At 46.6% G+C, this 20,519-nt stretch overlaps 2 protein-coding genes across 2 annotated transcripts in view; one reads left to right on the top strand and one right to left on the bottom strand.

Moving 5' to 3' along the window:
• Positions 1–1,229, bottom strand: part of LOC132455482 (zinc finger protein GLI2-like) — a 15,123-nt gene extending 13,894 nt beyond the window's left edge. Inside the window, 2 exon segments of the mRNA XM_060049344.1 lie at positions 946–1,011; positions 1,146–1,229. Of these exon segments, the coding sequence (XP_059905327.1) occupies positions 946–1,011; positions 1,146–1,229 (150 nt within the window).
• Positions 1,230–11,909: 10,680 nt separating this feature from the next.
• ackr3b (atypical chemokine receptor 3b) lies at positions 11,910–19,445 on the top strand. Its single transcript, XM_060049092.1, has 2 exons — positions 11,910–12,185; positions 17,021–19,445. The coding sequence occupies exon 2, from the start codon at positions 17,067–17,069 to the stop codon at positions 18,219–18,221; it is 1,155 nt and encodes a 384-aa protein (XP_059905075.1). The 5' UTR covers positions 11,910–12,185; positions 17,021–17,066; the 3' UTR covers positions 18,222–19,445.
• Positions 19,446–20,519: the final 1,074 nt, after the last annotated feature.

The raw sequence follows: 20,519 nt of genomic DNA, 5'->3' as shown, positions 1-20,519 counted from the left end.
CCACTAGGGGACGGGAAGTCACGGTTTCGGTGGGTTCTCCCAAATATAGCCTCCCCGCAGAGGGTTCCAGTGTTGTTCTTTAACTTTCTTGGGGGGGGGGGGCAGGGAGAGGCGTTGGAAACAGTGACGACGGCCGTGCTTTTCGGAAAAGTTCGGAGAACCAACCGAAATAGACTCTTTGTCCAGACGTCCGCATGCTACCGCACGCGCTCTCTCCTCATTGGAACCAATTTAAAAGCGGCGCAGGAGCTGAGAGTAACAAGCCACGTGTACTACGGGCCCTTACTCCTTTGCCTATGTAACCCATCTGCTTAAGGCATTCACCTGAAAACCAAGTGTGTGCACTCTGACCTTCAGCACATCCGTACAGGATACTGCTGTACAAACTGGGGAAAACCCACCTTTCAAGGTTTATGGAGTGTGCTGTCAGAGTCACAGACTCTCGCACTCCCCACTCATCTCTTGCACTTACGCTACGAAAGAATTCTGAAGCCGGACTTAATAATATAGATTCAACTTTAAGTTTGTAAGACTATCCCTTCACCAATGGGTCTTATGATTTATAAACATTGACTTTCCCCTGCTGCGCAATAATGTCCCAAAAGAAACACGTTTGTCATGATTGACAGCCGAATAAACATCATGAAGGCCGGGCAGTGCATCTCCTGGGTCTGTGGTTGTCTCACGGCTGGTCTAGCAGCAGGCACCGCAAAACCTCTGGACAGGCGCAGGCGCCTGGGGTTCAACAGACCTCAGCGATGCACACGTTACGCCACTCTACAGATTCACTCTGCAGCCCGCATCCAGGTCTGATAGCCGTATAGCACCCCCCCCCCCCCCCCCCCCCCGCGTCACATCACTCATCTGTTCCTCTGAGAGAGGGGAGATGTGTCGACTAACGGCTGGCTGGCGTCGCCACAGCTTGGATCTCGTTCGCAGACTTACTCTCAAGCGTGGAACCTCGATGGTGGAACGATCTATGTGGGTCCACACGCTCTTTAGATTGCTTCCCTTTGTTAACAAAAGGACAACATAAAGACACTGACGTTCCCGATACAATCTGACTTCCCCTGAGAACATGTCTTCTTTCCTGAGAAACACTCACCTCTCCCAGGAAGATCTAATGCCTCCTGAGAACACCTCACCTCTCCAAGGAAGATCTCATCTCCCCTGAGAACATCTCTCCTCTCCAGAGAACATCTTACCCTTCCAAAGAACATCTCACCCATTGACTTTGTTGTTTGGTTTATGGCTTATTATCTCCAATTTTGCACTTAGCTACAACTGAAAATGCATTACTCTCTTTGTGTACTCATTTATCCTACTTCTATGTGGAATGTTATTACCAGTTAATCCCTTTGGATGGAAGTGAGCTTAAAAACCGAAAGTAATGTTAACCATGTGTCAATAGAGTCATTAAAAAACTACTTTTCTGAGAACATTCTTAATACAAACCCCTTTAATACTGACGTGGCATTCGATGATCTCAGATGAAGTACTTTGCATTAACAACAAGCCTGGAGTGTGTCGAGGGAGTGTTTGGTCCATGTTGGTCCGTCTTGCTGTGAGTGAGTTCAGCACCACGTTTGGCTAACCCTCTCTGTTCAGCATCCATCATTCAAACTGACACACAGCGGAGGGCGGTGGTTTACACAGCACCCTTTTAATCGCTGTTTAAGCAGACCCATGGGGCCCCAGCAGTTTAATTCTCACCGATGAAACGTTAAGTGGTCCGTGATAGCCGTTAATGACGGGCGACAGAACCGGGGTTTAAGTAGAACTCCGGCTGCTTTTGGGGATCAGGAGGACTGCATCTCTTTCAAAAGGCGCGGGGTTCATGCTAATATCAGTTGATAAGTGACAGAGAAGCAAGGTTGGGGTCGAAGATTATGCTCCAGTTATGGGATATGATTGTATTCTTTTTTGAAAGAAATTGTTGTTACTATTGTTAAAAAATGTGTCATATTTCGCAACAAGGCAAGGCATGTCCAAATTATCTTCATAATGGTGTTTACACAGGATTGCAATGTGGAATACAATTAAATACTGTACTTCTGATGACAAAAAGTACCATTGAAGGCTCCATTTATTTAATTCCAATGTAACTGTTTCAAGGAAAACATTATCATTAAGTGACTTGGCATAATCCCCACTTGACTGACTAAATGAAAACATTGGTTGTTGAACAAAAACAAGCTATAGTGGGAGGCTTACCACGGGCCGATGGAGACGTCACATCTGGGACAAAATGGCTGGCGGGTAGGATGCATATACAAAGAGAATTGGGAAAGGGGAGAGAACCATCATCAAGTGTCTGATTTATGAATTTAGGAGGATTCCGAGCAATTTATTTTTTACTTTTTTGAGACAGATTTTCACTGCAGTGCCAAAACTGGTCTGCTCAAAGTTGAATCAAATAACAAACAAAGTGTCTGATTTATTTTCCATGATAAGACAGCATTTTTTCCTTCCATGTGTCCTTGTAATGGCAGGGGAGGCAGGCTGGCCCGCGAACGAAGTGGCGGATATCCCATCTTTTAGCCAGACCAAGACATATTTATAAAAAGTAAATCAAACATGTTGGCTTTGCTTCCTGTGGTTGCACTGCAGCAAGGCGTGGCGATCCTGGTGGAAGAGCTGAATCATCTAGACCGAATTGGGAACGTTTTGAGATGACTCAGAGGACTTTCCCAAAGTCCTGGCTTCATTGGTCTTTGGGTTGAACCGAAACTCTTATTGTTGTCATTCCGAAACCTAAGGATTCAAAGCTCCGTTTAGTAGCTTTAGACAGTGGAGATTGTTCAGTTATATATATATCAGTTATAGAATGTGATTTTTTTTAAATCACTATTGATTAGCTTTGACTACCGATATCTAGGCTAGTCAAGCAACGAGCCAGTTGAAATTTTACAAATTGCAACTTTAAGTGAGTAAACTAATTGATCGTAACTAGGTTACCCCAACTTCCCTCCCGATCACAGTTGTTGGTCTGAAGCAGCGAGTAAGTAAGTGCTTTCAACGCCAAACAGCTAATTCCTAGCATAACACTGGCAAGAAAACACAAACACACCAGGCCTGTGTCACTTAGAGCCCCCCATATCATTCGTCAAGAAAACTGACCTCTGATACGACCGCTAATTAGCTGCTAGCCTGGAGGTCTAAGCTACCAACTTAGCAACAATAGCTCAGACGGCGGTAACTTTTGCTCTGTCGCTCTTTATCCCGCTTAGCTCAAACTAATCCACGTCGACGTTTTCTCTTTTGTCTTTTAATCCAGGGCCAACACCCCGACAGGCATGATCCACCCACCCACCCACCCGACCAGACCCCACCCAGACCCCACCCACTACTCAGTGGGCCAGAACCCGTTGAATGGAGTTGTTGCCATTTTAGGGTCCTTTTTTTCCGGAAGCTCCTGAGGCAGGATTTTAAAACCTCCGTACCGGGTCATGACCCCCGGTCAGGCTGCTGGTGGTACGGTTGTTGTTGTTGTTGTCCCAGGCTGAATTGGGGGAAGTCCGGGGAGTTGGGGGAGGAGTCGCTGTGGGGGGTCTTGTCCTGCCCACAAGTCACAAGGAGTGGTCCCTGGAGCCCCGGAGGCTCCAGGGACCACTCCAGACCACTCCAGAGCTAATGACCTGGTTGTCCTCCTGGGTCCGCTAGTGAGCTCAGACATGGACGGTGTTCAGGTGTGTGTGCGCTTGTGTTGGGGTGAGACCCCTCAACTTCCTATCACCCCCATCCCTCCCACCACCCCCACCAACCCTACCACCCCCACCCCTAACCACCACCACCACCACCACCACCACACTATCACCATCAAAACCACCACAACCCCCTCCACGCCACCCCACCCCACCCCACCACCACCTCCACCTTCCCTTCCCCAAACTGAGGGCCATTGCCAGAATAAGAGCATAAATCAGTCAGGAATGTGACTAATGAGACAAATGAAGTGGCTCAGCCGCCCCCACCCCTTCTATACCTAGGGCACTAACCCATGAACACATTGTACTCTTTCTCCCTCTCTCTATCCCCCCTTCTCTCCCCTTTTCTCTCTCTCTCTCTCTCTCTCTCTCTCTCTCTCTCTCTCTCTTACACTCTTTCTGTATCTCTCCCTCGCTGTCTCTATATCTGTATCTCTCTATATCTGTTTCTCTCTCTCTGTCTCTATATCTGTCTCTCGCTCTCTCCATCTCTGTTTGGATATCTTTCTCTCCCTTTCCCACTCCCTCTTTCTCCATCTCATCCACTTTTGCAATCCTTAACTACAAACACCCAATCGACTTGGAAAACGATCCAGGTTTCTTAATATTTTTTACTAGTGTGTGTGAAACTAAATATCCCTTGTAGGGCGTTCGAGAAAACTGTGTTTATAGAGAGGGAGTGGAAGACACAACACCATGAGTGCTATGTTTATCAAAAAAAAATGGACACCCACTTCAAAACATTCAGCTTTTACTTAAACTACAAGACAATCGCTAAACTAATTGCATCAAGTTACACAATTGTGGCAATAAGGCTCTAGTTTTAAGACCTTGCTTTGTATTTAAACTGAAAGTCAAAACACTGCTTTGCTTGACAAGCCAAAAGCATAATATTAACAGCTCAACTGTGTATATGGGGTATATACTGAACATAGTTTATAGATTACTCAATTTGATACCCTACAAGGATGTTATTTTTGTTGACTAGAATTAAACCAAAACCAGTAAAGTCTATCAGATTCATATCTGGGCAAACGGTGTCATGCAGTATAACTTAGTCAACCAATGAGCATGGGACACTGATGTCCCTTGCTTTGTTCGCAGATGTTCATCATTCGGAACGTTAAAACACTTTCTTTCATCAATGTCCATGAGGAGCAATGTCCATCCTATCTGGAAAACCACAAAGTCCATCATTAAGCAAATTTCGATAAACAATCTCTCATCATGAACGGGTAGCCAAGTCGTTTTGAACCGCACAAAGAAATATCCAAGCAATGTCTCGGCCCTCTCGCTCGCGAAATAACGCTCACTTAGTGCATCCAGTTCGAGGCGTTCCTTCGCGAGATGTGAACTCATGAAATGAGGGCCCCAGCAAACTTGGTCAGCATATGAGAAGCCAATCAACGGCTTTCATCTCTTTCGTCTCGCAACGTGGACATCTGGACGGTTTCAAGAGAAGATATTCCATGAAAAAATGTTTAGCAGAATTAAATGAGAAAAACTCCCTTGATGGATTGACTCATTGATGGCCGCGTTTTATTGTTGAGTAAACACTCTCCTTTCCATTTTCTTTATTGAGTGAATAGTTACTGGTTGTTTTGAAATATAAACAAAGTTCATTATGTGAAGTATTACTCATTCCTGAGTCGTCCATTTACATTTGGCATTACGTAGGGGAGAAGCATTGCACAACCATTATTTTGTTCTCTCTCTGCTTCCCTGATTCGATGACAGTGTCAAGAATTTCAAACTTCAAATGGCTCAGTTTACGGCCAAATAATATGGCCTAATTCACACATGGAATAGCGTTTTCTTCTACAACTTCCGAAATACTGAGTCGTCATATAAATTGCGGCAAAGAAAACTTAACACACATATGATATGCGGTCCTGTGGCCACAACTGTGGGTCTATTTAATGATATGCGGCATTACATTAACACACATAGTTTCTCACCAGTATTGTATACATTATCGTTATCGACTTGTGTTCCTAATATGTGTCCCCCCGGTTACTGTACATTGCCATGGACTGTATTATGCGTTATGTGTTTAGTTTGGGTGTGTTTAAACAGATGGATGCACACACGCACGCCTGCATTCAATCATTCTTTTTAACACTCAATCGTGGTTAAACTATGTTTTCTCACAATCAAATAGGCTAGTCATCAATCCTAAAAGTAAACAATGTCTGTGTCAAGAAAATATGTGTTTGCTGTATGGTGTTTGCAGATGCATTGATTTAAATACAACTTATTACCGCTGTATCAGCACTTCTTTCCCAAATAATTTAACCGTTATCATTTACCCTGAAACGATGAAATTTTGTTTTGGAAGGCTGGGATAAAGCCTACTTTGCTCGACTTTATCATTGTTATTATTATTATAACACATGGAATAGCCTACTACAGTGTTCGTTCATGGAGCCACTATGAAAAAAATAATTGCAGTTCTGACCTGCCAGGGTACGTCAAAATAGCAACACCAACTGCGCTATCCGCTAGAGCACTTTGACCCGGTATTTGTCGGTCAGTCACACAACTGCTTCATCGATCTGTAAGATAGCACCATGTATCATTTGCGCCGGAACACGCCTCTGCATTTCGCCGACACGCCTCTCAGGGCGCAAGTTTAGTGGCGCAAGTTTGCTGCGGGGGAAAATCGGCTTTGCGCCGGGTAGCAAAAGATACATGCGTCGGTGTAGAAAGTCAATTGCGCTGGATGCAAGATAAGGCCGCAGGTGTGCAACCTCCGCCAGCCCAAGAGTCCAATCAATCTGACTCGGGCCAGGTGAGGCTGCTTAAACCAGACATCATCCACACACACTCCCACATTCGCTTATGCAAACACATCTCTCTCTCTCTCTCTGAGACTGTCATCAGCTGTAGTAATAGCCTTATTAAAACCCCCTGTTGGAAGCTTCATCCATTCACGCAAATGGGTTTTCTTTGATAGAATATCTCTGTTTCTTGTTTCCGGCCCAGGCTTTCTGCCGTCGCACCCCAGGAGTTCTGCTTTAACAGAGTCTGCTGGATCCCAGATAAGTTTTAAAAAGATACAAAGTCACAGTGTTCCGCCGGAGGCCGTCCAGCCCTAATTTGACTTAAATCACTGTTCCATGTAAAGCATAATACAATCTCAAGAAAAAATATTTCCTGCCTTCTTTTGATTGACAGGTCCCATGGGGCCATGGTCAGGTCCCCATTGGCTTTTGATTTGAGAATTAATCGGAAAATGTAGTAACATGATTTTCATCTGTATTAACACCAAACAACGTGACTTTACTGAGGGTACAAACCGGTTTGGGGGCCCTAACAGTTGTGTGAACACTGAGCTGGGGATGAAACCGAAGTAGGCGTGACCGAGTGGGCGCGGCACGGCGATTTGAGCTCATTAAACAACCATCGACTTCCACATTGTCGATCGCACTCAGAAAAGCTAGTCGAGCGAAGCCAAACAAGGGGACGGAAAACGCTGGTTTTAAATAAAAAAGTGAACATGGGTATGGGTTGGGTTTCTATGGTAACGACTCCAGGAATGGGAGGCCGATGAAGATATTCCTTTTCTTTAAACCATGAAACCAAGAAATTGTTATTACCAAAAAATCTGTTTATTCTCTGCTTTCTCTTGACATCTAATGAAATTGCAACTTCCAACACATCTGAAGTTTGTTTTGTGTGTAACAACAACTATTCTGCTTTGGCAGGCTTATCATGCAGCTGGCTAGAGGCAGCTGGCTAACAGGCAGCTGGCTAGCACACAGCTGGCTAGCGGAACTTCACACAATCCTAGGAAATCCTGAAGAACCTCCACCATATTGCTCTATCTCATAATCTGCTAACTTGGGAGTACAGGATGTCGGATCCACTCTCCAAATACTATTTATTTTTAAAAACCTGCTCTTTCACAGACCAAAGCAAACAAGGTCAAATCTCTTTCACCGTGTGTATAGAGGCACCGTGGGCCTACCTTGTGCACTGTGTAGCAGCCCGGACCTGCAGTTGGTCAGAGAGCTGGTTTAGACCGGTCTCCCGGATCTCCATCATGACCACACGCTCAGAGGCGTAAACGGTCGGCCTCTTCCTCATCCAAGGCCACGTTCTGGACCCCAAGCACACATGCGCTCGTCACAGATACACCAGGACTTTATTTCAATGCATCAATGGATCATGGATCAATGGATATGGCTTTGTAAATTAATGTGTGATGGGTTCGGCAACACTTGTGTGACATCTCACCAGATTCTTGGCCAGCACGTCATATAAAATAGTTCACAGTTTTCCTAACCCAAAGATACAGGTATAGTTGGTATCGTAATAAGCGGGTTTAGCTCAGAGTGGTGTGTGTGAAGTCAGAGAGTCTGACGTGGGAACAAACAAAGCAGCCTGACACCTCCATGCTGATTGTCAGCTGTAGGGGACGTTGGCGCCGCCCTGTTCTGCACAGACAGGTGTGCCTGATGCAGGTGTTGTGTTGTTGGTTCCGATGGTTATAATTAGAACGATGATACGTACCGATCCACCAGCAAGTCGCCGCCTGACAACGGTAACCGTGGTTACAGTGATTTTGTCATTTGAGTCATTTGCTGTTTTTAAACAGGCAGCTTACATTTGTGTGAACTTTATTTTGTCAACACGTCTCCCGCAATGTGATTTCGCTAGGTTTTCTCTCTCTCCGATTTCAAGTCTTCGCTGTCGCAATCCCAATGACCTTCCCCCCCACTTCAAATCCAAAGAGCTTTATTGACATGAAAAACAAGCATCAGTGCTATAAAAAAAAGGAACAAAAACAAATAAATGGAGATATCGGCCTCCGGTTCACGGTGAGGAAAAAGGAAAAAATAGCTGAGCAGGTCGTATTCTCCGGTCCGCCCCCAGACATGACGGTGGAGCTGGTGGGCTGTTGGAGGGGTTGGTGTGTGTGTGTGTGTGGGAGGGGGGGGGTCGATGTGAATACGCATCGACCTCAGCGACTGTCCCATTCACATACGAATGAGCCCCCCCCCCCCCCCCCCCCCCCCCCTTCAAGCAGCTTCCAAAGAGCCTCAGGAGAAGAAGCTTGTTCAGCGGGCTCCATGAATCAAAGCAACAGGGGGAGGAACGGTTTGTGGGGGCCGAGTTTGGATGTGGTGGTGGGGGGACGGGGGGACGACGACGACAATTGCAATTCTGCAAGGGTGCAATTCTGGGGCAACATTTACAACCATAAAAAGAGAAGGAGGAGGGTGTGTGGGTGGGTGGGTGTGGGTGGGGATCTGTGTGGGCTTTAAAAGAGATACCTAACCGGCCGTTGCCTGGCAACAGGAAACCCCTGACGGCTAGAATATCCTCCAGAGTAAAAAAAAAACAACTGTTATACCCCCAAAAGAGGTTGACGTCATGGCACCCTGTCCTCACAGCCAATAGGAGCTGATGGATTTCTGATTCTACAGGTGCTGTTTTGTGTGTCTGGTGTTTGTGTGTGTGTGTGTGTGTGTGTGTGTGTGTGTGTGTGTGTGTGTGTGTGTGTGTGTGTGTGTGTGTGTGTGTGTGTGTGTGACCAAACGTTTAAGTTGGCTCCGTCTGAAAGAGGGTTCTATCTTCACTTATTGGTTGAGGGAATTCATCTTGCCTGTCAGTCACAGGTGTGGGAAATGCAACGCAATCACTTGCAATTGATGGAGAAACATATATGGAGGAGCAGAGAGGGAGTGGATGTTTTTGGTTGTTCTGTTTCTAAGTCTTGCTCTCTATTGCTCTCTCTCTCTGTATAACTCTTGAATCTTACCAGCAGCACATTTAACTCCAACTGTCAAGTTTGTTCTCATTTAATAATAATAATTTATTGAAATTATATAGCGCTTTTCTAGACACCCAGAGACTCTTTAGGGAAGGGGGGGACCACACTCTTTATTTAAGGGGCCATACTGACAATATAACGGGGCTCTTGTGCATTTAAGACTCGCATGTTGAAGTAGCTCATTCGGGAGGAAGCTGTGCTGTGTGAGGAACTGTTAGTGGACGGAATAGTTTGCTTCAAAAACAACCGCATCAACAGAATCATCCCCGGCTCCTCCTTTGCAGCGTGTGAAAGGACAATAAATATGACCTTTCGATTTGAATAATGTGACATAAAAACACCGAAAACAATCTCAGCTCAATCCTGAATGAGGAACCTCTGCAAGCAAAATGTCACTGTGCAAGATCACCGTTATATTGTCAGTAGGCCTAATGGCCCCTCATGGTTTATGACGATGCCTGCAGCCACCACCCGCAGGCCTGTAACACGAGGCCTGAGGCCAATAGTCTACAAGCTCGACATCGAAGACATCTTCATCGGCACCGAGTTATAGGTCAACATTTTTCTTTTACATAAATATCATTGTGCAATAATGACGAGGGTTTGTTCATGAGAAGAGATACGTCTTCTGCTTGACGCCTTTGGCTAAGAGTGTCAATCCCCCCGGATGCAGAGAACTAGTGTTGGCTCGTTCGTTCGCGAACCGGTTCGAATGACCGAGTCTTTAGGACGAACGAACTGAACCGGTTCGTCTCTCTCGTTCGTTCGGTCGTCTCGTTCACCATTCGATTCACCGGAGACTCGACTGAACGAACGAACGAGTTTCCGGTAGCACTAACTCCTCTGAGTCTGACTGACTCAACTGAGAACCGTGCAATGGTGTGCATTCCATGATGCGATTCTGAATCGCGAACGTCTCCTCCACGTTCAGTCGAGTTTCCGGTGAATCGATTCACCGGAAAATCGACTGAACTAGGAGGAGTCGTTCACGTATCGTATGTTCGTTCAGCCTGGTTTCCGGTAGCGGTAAATCGCATCATGGAATGGACCCCATTGCACGGTTCTCAGCTGAGTCAGTCAGACTCAGTGGAGTTAGTGCTACCGGAAACTCGGCTGAACGAACGAATGAACGAACGATTCGCGAACGACTCCTCGTGGCGAACTGAATCACGCGAACTGGGTCACGGAAACGAATCATTGAATCCACCACTACAGAGAACAGACCCATTCTGCCCGATACTAAAACATCCATTTCGCACCGGAAGAAATCAAGATAAAAGCATTGAATTATCCTATTTTTTTAATGATTTGGTCAATTTGGTCAAATAATTCCATTTGAAGGCTGTGAAAAGCGTTCATATATTTGGTTTTTCATGCTCTGCAGACACGCGCATGCGCAACGAGACTGCCATGTGCAGCCCAGAGTTTATTCATTTGCAGAATATCCTGACGTACTGTCCTTGATGTCTCATAACCAGCTCCAATCGTCGTCTCATGAATCATTATGCTACTTAAACCAGTAGTTAACCATGTAGTACTTTGCTTGGCTGCAGAATGAAGTGAAATATTAATTGATAATCCGGCTTTCAACAGGGCCCCAGTGAAAATGTTTTAAAATGACTGCAAAGATGCAACAACAGACATTCATGAATGACTTCTCTTTGGTGTTCGGTCTGTGCCAAATGGCGCATTATTATGATGAGGGAGACGTTGGACACATGTTATAAACTGGTGAGGAGGGGAGCCAACGCTAGTTTAAATAAACGTTACTTTAGAGACAATCATGCAGTCTGTGTCACATCAAGTCCCAGATTAAAATGCATTGGATCATAAAGAATAGTGACGAGGCCTGTATGAACCAGATGCTTTTTGAACTCAAATGGTCCATCTACGCAATAGGCCACGTCTTCTTAACAGCATCCCTCTGTTAACATTTAGAGCTGCCAAGTTTGGCAAATCCTGTAATGTTTTCATTTTTGTAACCATTAATCATTTATAAATAAAGCAATTCAAACTTTACACAACTGTCGGTCGGTTTATCACATCTGAACGGTCTGGTAATCACCACTGAAATCCTTTTCAAGGAAGACTAACTGAAGGGATAGTGGTTGACTGGTTGTTTAATATTAAAAATAATTATCATCGTTACCATAATAATCATAAATAATCACTATAATCATCGTTCAATGATACAAAGTGGCGATATAACTTTATATTTGCGCATGATTCTTGCTTATGAGTCGTCGTCGTCGTCGTCCCCCCCCCCCCCACACACACACAAGCACATTCGCACTCCACATTGTGCGTCTAGTCCATTTTACGCACATCCATCGTCGCCGTCGGACGTCAGACCGCATTGAGAACGCATTGTCTGCATTCACGCGGCTCCGCCAGCCCTTTATGACGAGATTGGAAATCCGATGTTTCGCACATCCTTCATGGCCATTGTTCAGAAGCTGACACCACAATACGTCCCGCGGGCTGAAGGGTGGGCGTTGCTCCGCGCACCGCAGAATAAAAAGCAAGTGCACCCGCCGCAGCGCCCTCACACACACATACGCACACACAGTCTCTCATTCCGCTCCGAGTAGAGGACTCCCCTCTTTATAAGCTCTCCTGTTGGGATACTCAACTATTTCCCTCCGCTCGATCTCTACAGGACGCTTTATCGACCGTTTTAAGGATATTTCCATCTGCAAGTAAGTGTATTCTACTCGACTTACTTAATGTGTTTTGTTTTTGTACTTTTATCTGAATGTCAAAAGTCTGTCTCCACCCGTAATAATGCCTTGCGTTGCTAAAATCGTCTGCAGATTTTAGCAAGTTGTCTGCAGAAAATACTTAACCGGGCCTGCATAATTTACACTTTAAAAGGCTTCTGAGGTCAGCAAGTGTGCAAGGCTCCTATATCCTGCAGGCGGTGACCGTCTCTTTAAGGGGGTCACAGCGGGTGGTCGGACAAAAGTGGGGGTCTATCCACCGGACAAGTTTACATTGAATGGGGGCCCGCAGATAACACTGTATGGAAGCAGCGGCAAACTTTTTCTCGCAGCTTAAATGAAGCCTAGATAGTGTTAGAGTTGGGGTTATGGGGGTACCAAAAGGCGACGTTTATACTTGTTAATCCCTTTGAAAAAAACGTTGCCAGAACGCGTCGTGGTGCTCGTTTTAGTAGTAGGCCTACTGTTTAACAGCCAGGGCGAGTCGTGTCCGCCTCCTCTTTTTGTTATTCAGGAGTTTATAGGAAAAGTTGACTTTTGACTGCTGAATGGCCAATAAAAACGAGGAGGGTGCGTTGAATTGCGTCTGTTGCAAAACATCAGCTGGTGTGAATGATGTCGTAATGAAAACCCTAAGAAAGAGCGAATTCCTCCACAATGCTCCAGAGACTGAGAGAGGGAAAGAGAGATAAAGGGAAGAGAGAGGGAGAGAGACAGAGAGAGCGAGACAGACAGAGACAGAGAGGGCGGAGAGAGAGACAGAGAGACAGAGAGGGCGGAGAGAGAGACAGAGACAGAGAGGGCGAGAGAGAGTATCGGGAAACCAAGGCTCAGTGGCACCAAGTGATTACAGAGTGAGAGGTGGAGAGGGGTGGGGGGGGAGTGATACTGAAGTTTACTGGGTCTAATGAATAGGCAGAGCGAGAGAGAGACACACACACACACACACACACACACACACACACACACACACACACACACACACACACACACACACACACACACACACACACACACACAGACAAACGCACACACGCACGCACAACTAGAGAGTGATACAGAAGAGACACAGAGACACAGAAAGAAAGAGAAAGAGAGAGAGAGAGAGAGCAGAGAGAGAGAGAGAGAGGAGAGAGAGAGAGAGAGAGAGAGAGAGAGACAGAGAGAGAGAGAGAGAGAGAGAGAGAGAGAGAGAGAGAGAGAGACAGAGAGAGAGAGAGAGAGAGAGAGAGAGAGAGAGACAGAGAGAGAGAGAGACAGAGGGAGACAGAGAGGAGAGACAGAGAGAGAGAGACAGAGGGAGACAGAGAGAGAGACAGAGAGAAGACAGAGAGAAAGACAGAGATAGAGACAGAGATAGAGACAGAGATAGAGACAGAGACAGAGAGAGAAGAATCAGTGAGAGACAAAGAGAGGGAGAAGACTCAGGGCACCGCCGTGCTCCTGTTGTTTATAAATACATTCATTGTGTGATAAAGGCCACCCTGACGCAACGTCATTTGGGGTCGACCTCAACCACACACTGGATATATAACGGGGTGAAAGGTCAAACCTAACGTCCACTGCACCTGTCATCGGAGAGGGCTTGTGGCCACGGTGTGAATACATATCGCCAGCGCACACTTGGCAAAGCCCTTGGGCAAGGCATTTAAAGCATTACTTTTCCAGGGACGGACAGACAGGCACACACACAATCACAGACACACAGACTGTTTGTAAGGGAGATAGGCAGGCAGGGAGACAGACAGACAGACAGACAGACAGACAGACAGACAGACAGGACAGACAGACAGACAGACAGACAGACAGACAGACAGACAGACAGACAGACAGACAGACAGACAGACAGGCGATAAGGCAGATAGGCAGGCAGGCAGAAACAGTTGGTAAGACAGATAGACAGGCAGGCAGACAGACAGACGGACAGGTGGGCTGTAGAGCAGCCCTCAGCACATTGTTATCTTTACTGTATATACGGTGTGTGGGCAGTGGACCCCCCCCTTCCCCCCCCTCCCTGTCTCAGTGTGAAACGTGGCCCGAGGCTGCTGCCTGACCCGGGGGCCAGGGGCCAGGGATCAGGTGACGCTGGCGGGCCCCAGGGTCTGCCGTGCGTCGGCCATGTAAACACTCAGCATTTACAGCATTCACCGGCGGACCCCTAATTGGTCCAATTAGAGCCCTGATTTACGGGGGGCCGAGGCCCTGCTGTCACTTTGACCATAGCGGTGGTTTCATTGTCGTTGGTGTTCCATTTTTTGCTTCTACTATGCTACGCTTTTTTTTTTTTTTTTTGGGGGTTGTTTTTTTAGCGAGAAACAATAATCAAACAGTGCATTGTTTTGGAACTAAATCCAAAGGATATTAATTGTTTTAAAGCTTTTCAAGGCATTTCAGGCGAGACCGAAGGTGGCGACTTGACAATGCAGCAAACTGGTTTAGTCCGGTTCGTTCTTTTACATCTCACGTACTCTACTTCTTCATTCAGCCGGCTACATTGTGCCTCCACCCTGGACAATAAAGGGTGAGGCTAGTAGGGGTTGAACTCTCCTCTCCCTCGTCTCACCCCACCCCTACACCTCCCTCACTGTCAGTCTCTCCATCTTTTGTTTATCATGTGCAGATGATTTAGGAGCAAGTTCACTACAGCTGTCCATCTACTCATGTTACCTCCACATGCTTTCAAGGCTATCTAGGTAACAACGTTAGCTAGAATAAACATCTGGCTGCTTCTGAGTGCATGTAAACAGAAATGGTGCTCCGTCAGTTTTATGGTCCAAGTTCTTTTGGAGCGAGCTAGGAACGTTAACTTTAAGTAAAACATGTATGCAATAAATAGCATGTCTGGTGTATTTAAGAGAGCCAGACCTTTCAAGATAAATAAACAGCAAACAACAAGCTTTTAGCAGGGTAGCGATCCCATTTGGTAAATATTTAGCCGCACGCTCCCTCTTTACCTTGGCCCCGAATTGCAGTTACAAAACTAATGCTAATTTTTTCGTATTTATATACTTGAAATACATAGTTATATTCATTTGTTTATTTTGGCCGGTTCCATTTTTGCCCCTGACCCCTTCACGGAATCCACATTTTAACTTAGTTTAACAGACCATAATAGGAGAAGTGTGTTTAGACCATTGAAACATTCCCAATGTCAAGAGGCTGTTGAGTATTGACTTGGTGGACTTTTTAACTCTCGTAAATAGAAAACACACACACACACACACACACACACACACACACACACACACACACACACACACAGACACACACACACACACACACACACACACACACACACACACACACACACACACACACACACACACACACACACACACACACACACACACACACACACACACACACACACACACACACACACACACACACATCCATCACACTATGATGCACACAGTTGCACACTCAAGCACAGTGAGCTTATTCTACCTCTCTCTCACACACACACACACACACACACACACACACACACACACACACACACACACACACACACACACACACACACACACACACACACACACACACACACACACACACACACACACACACACACACACACACACACACACACTCTGTTTATCTGCCTGCCTGTATATTCTTTCTCTTATACAAACCAGCCCATCTGTCTCCTGCTACCTCTGTTCAGCACACAGTAGCAGATCTGGAGTCTGTGACCCTAGGTGACCTCTGACCCCATGTACTTGGACTGCTCTGGAACTTTAAAGGGGTCACTTTTCCAAAAAGTTGATAGTCACTTCAAACAGACTCCTGTAGAGAAAGGAGCCCGAGTGTCTATATTTCCCTTAGGAAGCAGGTCTCTACAGAGACGCCGTTTATCATGGGATGTCGAGTGGTCTACTGCTGCTACTGCTGATTAGATCTGTCGACTGGTCCAAAACATTTACTCACATTGTAGAAATAAATGTGAAAACCCCGAAAAGTCTAATCTAAGCAACAGAGTTAGCTACTCACTTACTGTAACAAGAGTAGCTTCAGTTACACTCCATGTGACGTGACGGCAAATTTCCTCGCATGTGAGACGGGCTGCGGTTGTGTCTGCGTTGGTAGCCACGGCGCTAGGCAACAGCGTTCTGCATGACAGGCGTTCGCGTGAAGCTAGCCTGTGGGTGCCTTTAAACACCATGTAAGGTTGATGGGACTGGATAACGTTCACGTGTCTGGACTCGCGAGTCGCGTGTGTTTCCGTAGCTATCTGGATCTAGATCAGTGCTTTTGCTCGACTTTTCTCTACTGATGTATTGTTTTTACTTTTACAAGACATTTGTCTTTTTTCAGCTCATGGATTTTTTGTTGTTTCAAACCAAGTGTCAATTTTGCACATAAAGAATTGTCAATTTTTGTTGTTTCTATTAAGTATGTATTATTAATTAACAGGTACTAGTATAGTAGTATAGTACAGGTATAGCACTCTCTATGAAAAGTAAAGTACAAGCTGTTGAATTATTCAAAAATGATTATTCTATTTTTTCCTTATTGCTTAAGAAGATTTTTAAGATTTGTAAAATTCCGTAGATAAAACACAGGTTTAGCATTAATCCAAAGAGATTTTTAGTGACAAGCGAGGCGCAGAACAACAAACGCAAACGATCAGAATTCGAGTCGCTTCCAAACACCTGGAGATGAAATGTTATACACGAAACACCAAGTATTGCCTATCAATCCACCAACGTGGGATCAATCGATCGATACATCGATAACAAGAACATATGTATCCATTGATAAAGTAGTAACAGTGCCTACAGGTGACTAACCCTGTGACCTTGTCTTTGTAGGTTGAACCCGTCCCTCCCATCTCCCCCCGGGGGCAGCAGACCAGCCATGAGCCTGAGCGTCAACGACCTGACGGAGATGATGGAGATGTGGGAGGAGCTCAACTTCTCGTCATCGGCGGCGGGCGCGGGTCCCTCGTCGGGGGGGTCGCCTGCGGGGGCGGACCCCCTGGAAAACGTGACGCACGTGGAGGCCTTCATGTGCCAGACGGGCTTCAGCCAGAGCTCCTTCCTCTACTCCCTGTCCGTCCTCTACGTCTTCGTCTTCCTGGTGGGCCTGGCCGCCAACGCCCTGGTGGTGTGGGTGAACGTGCGCAGCGAGCGCAACCGCTACGAGACCCACCTGTACATCCTGAACCTGGCCGTGGCCGACCTGTGCGTGGTGGCCACCCTGCCCGTGTGGATCAGCTCGCTGCTGCAGCACGGCCACTGGCCCTTCGGCCAGGCCGTGTGCAAGATCACCCACCTGGTGTTCAGCGTCAACCTCTTCAGCAGCATCTTCTTCCTCGCCTGCATGAGCGTGGACCGCTACGTCTCCGTGGCGACGCAGGGCGACGGCCGCCCCAACAGCCGCAGGAAGAAGGTCCTCCGCCGGGCCGTCTGCGTCCTGGTGTGGCTCCTGGCGCTGGCCGCCTCCGTGCCCGACACCTACTTCCTGAAGGCCGTCAAGTCCAGCCACTCAGACGTGACCTTCTGCCGGCCCGTGTACCCGCTGGACAGCCCCCGGGACTGGATGGTGGGCATCCAGATGAGCTTCATGGTGCTGGGCTTCGCCATCCCCTTCCCCGTCATCGCCCTGTTCTACGTGCTGCTGGCCCGCGCCATCCCGCCGGGCTCGGAGCACGAGCACCGCGTGAGCCGCAAGATCATCCTGAGCTACATCGTGGTGTTCCTGGTGTGCTGGCTGCCCTACCACGGCGTGCTGCTGGTGGACACGCTGACGCTGCTCAACGTGCTGCCGTTCAGCTGCGGCCTGGAGAACTTCCTGTACGTGGCGCTGCACCTGACGCAGTGCCTGTCGCTGCTGCACTGCTGCGTCAACCCCGTGCTGTACAACTTCATCAACCGTAACTACCGCTACGACCTCATGAAGGCCTTCATCTTCAAGTACTCCACCCGCACGGGGCTGGCCAAGCTCATCGACGCCTCCGAGAGCGAGTACTCGCCAGGGGCGGCGGAGAGCAGCGTCCCGTTGAACCTCTGAACCTTTATTGAGAAACGTCTTGTTGTGGTTGGGGCGCATGTGTGTCGATTCTACCAATGGATTTGTGATTTTGGAATGAGAGTAAGTGTTCAGAAATGGGACCAATACAAAGGGAGGAGGGTACCGATATATCTGCATAAACATATTTATATGTATTAATATATATACAGTATATATATATATATATTTGACAGCACGATCTCTCCTCAAACACGCGTGGCCAAAATCTAAAATGTTGGACAGAAGGATCCCTTTGGACGGGTGCAGCGTTGACCGCGCTGCACCTATGACATGACCAAGCGCTCTCTCCGGGCACGCGCTACCTACGCCCAGAGACCAGCAAACACGACTGAACACCCCCTTCCTCCTTAAACACACACAGACACAGACAAACACACACACACACACATACGCACACGGACATCTGCTTGATAAAAAGGAGCTCGCAAACACTGCACGTTTACGATTCCCTACGTTTGGAGAACTTTTTATCTCGCAGGATCCCTGCGAGAGGTCCGCAGGGATCCCAGCCCAGACCAGCGGAACCCGGACACCCGCCGTTGTGTTTCCAGGTCGACACTTCTCTGAAACCACAGGGCGGGGGGGGGGGGGACCATCTTTCAGAGGGTCCATGAGGGGGGAGCGGGGTGTTGCATCACATGTGTGTGCATGCTGTCTGCATGGAAATTAGGAATTTCATACTTAGAAATTCATACTTGTTTCTCAAACAAGGGCGGCCAATTTCAGGGCTAACATATTTCCCGAATGCGTCTGTGGAGGTGGAGTTACAGGCTGTTTGTTGTTCCGTCTGCGCTGAAGTATTCATGCGACCGTGGACATAAGCTAGCGGAGAGCTGCACTCTTTGTGTCTTGTGAGGATGTTGAAGGCGTATAGCTCGCACGCCTTCGAACTTTGTTAATATATTGTATTCTGTGAATATGTGTATCGATATTTGCTTGTTATGCGTGTTGTGATGCGGTTGTCTCATTATGGCACGTGACATGTTGTGCTGTGATATTGAAAAGCTTTTAAGCAATGAAGGTGTTTTATCATGCTGTAAGATAAAAAACATGTTACAGTATAATTCTGATTTTCAAAACGTTGCCGATTGACGGTTGTGTTTCCAAAAACCCAATATTTCAGGTTTCCTGTTTTGCTATCTTATTGTAGTGGTTGTAAACAATGTCTTGTGTAGAATAATAAATAAGCTCAAAAAACATAAACTGTGTTTGGTATAAGAATACTGAATGAAAATAGTGAATCACCTTAGCACCCAGGCGTGAGTCTTGCGGAGTCTTGCGTGCGTGGACGATGCCTGTATTTGGTGTGCGGTGGCCGGGGGGGCAATTGTTTTTTGATTTAGTGGGAACTGCAACCCAGCAGGTTACTCCCAAAAACCAAACCAGCCTGCATTCAGGGCCATGCGAGTATAAGAGGCACATCTGTTCCAGGTTTAGCCGGAGAGACATTACAGTGGGATAAGAGGCCGGTCATTGAATTAATGTCTGGGTTGGGGGGGTTATATGGAAACACATGCATGATGTGGTACTACAGAATACCCCTCTACGCCATGTGCTGATTTTACCCTGAAGAGGGTCAAAGGTTAAGTCAAACATACTGTGGCTGAGCACGCTTTCACGTGTAACATGTTCCAACAGGCCAGTTTCAATGGAAAGAGTGGTAAAAAAAAATGATGCGTAAAAGACATAAATGTTTTATAGTAGGCCTCTATACTCTAGGTGTCAAAATGGGTGTCAAAATATACTCTAGGTGTCAAAATGACTCTGTGATTTATCATTTTCTTAAAAACGTAACCCTTAAACTGACATAAATGTGGCATTTAAACTAGTAGGCTTATAGACAGATTTCAATACTGACTGGTAGACAGACAGGTAGACGGACAGACCTCTAACTTCTTTGGCCAATTGTTCAAAGTGAAAGTGTAATCCCAAACATTTTCAGGGTTTTCCATTCAAAGAAGGAGTCCTGGAGATGGTTTTGCAGAGTTTTGCCGGCGGTGAATAATCTGCATGTATATTCCCTCCTTATGCATGTTGAACGGGAGTCTTGAACGACCTCTAGAGCCTTGGCCAAACTAGACGGACCAAATTGCTATGAATATAAATGGCCTCTTTTCTTGCCAAAATGATTCTATGGAGGAAAAGATCCACGATGTGACAATTATCTCACCATGTAATCAGAGGGAGATGATTGCATATCAAGGGTTGATTGCAATTTCAATATCTTCCGAAAACCTGCTTGGAACCCGCTAGCAAGAGCAGTGCATTTGCAGCATT

Source organism: Gadus macrocephalus, chromosome 4, assembly GCF_031168955.1.
Source record: "Gadus macrocephalus chromosome 4, ASM3116895v1".
NCBI lineage: Eukaryota > Metazoa > Chordata > Actinopteri > Gadiformes > Gadidae > Gadus > Gadus macrocephalus.
This window is presented reverse-complemented; position numbering and strand designations above follow the sequence as displayed.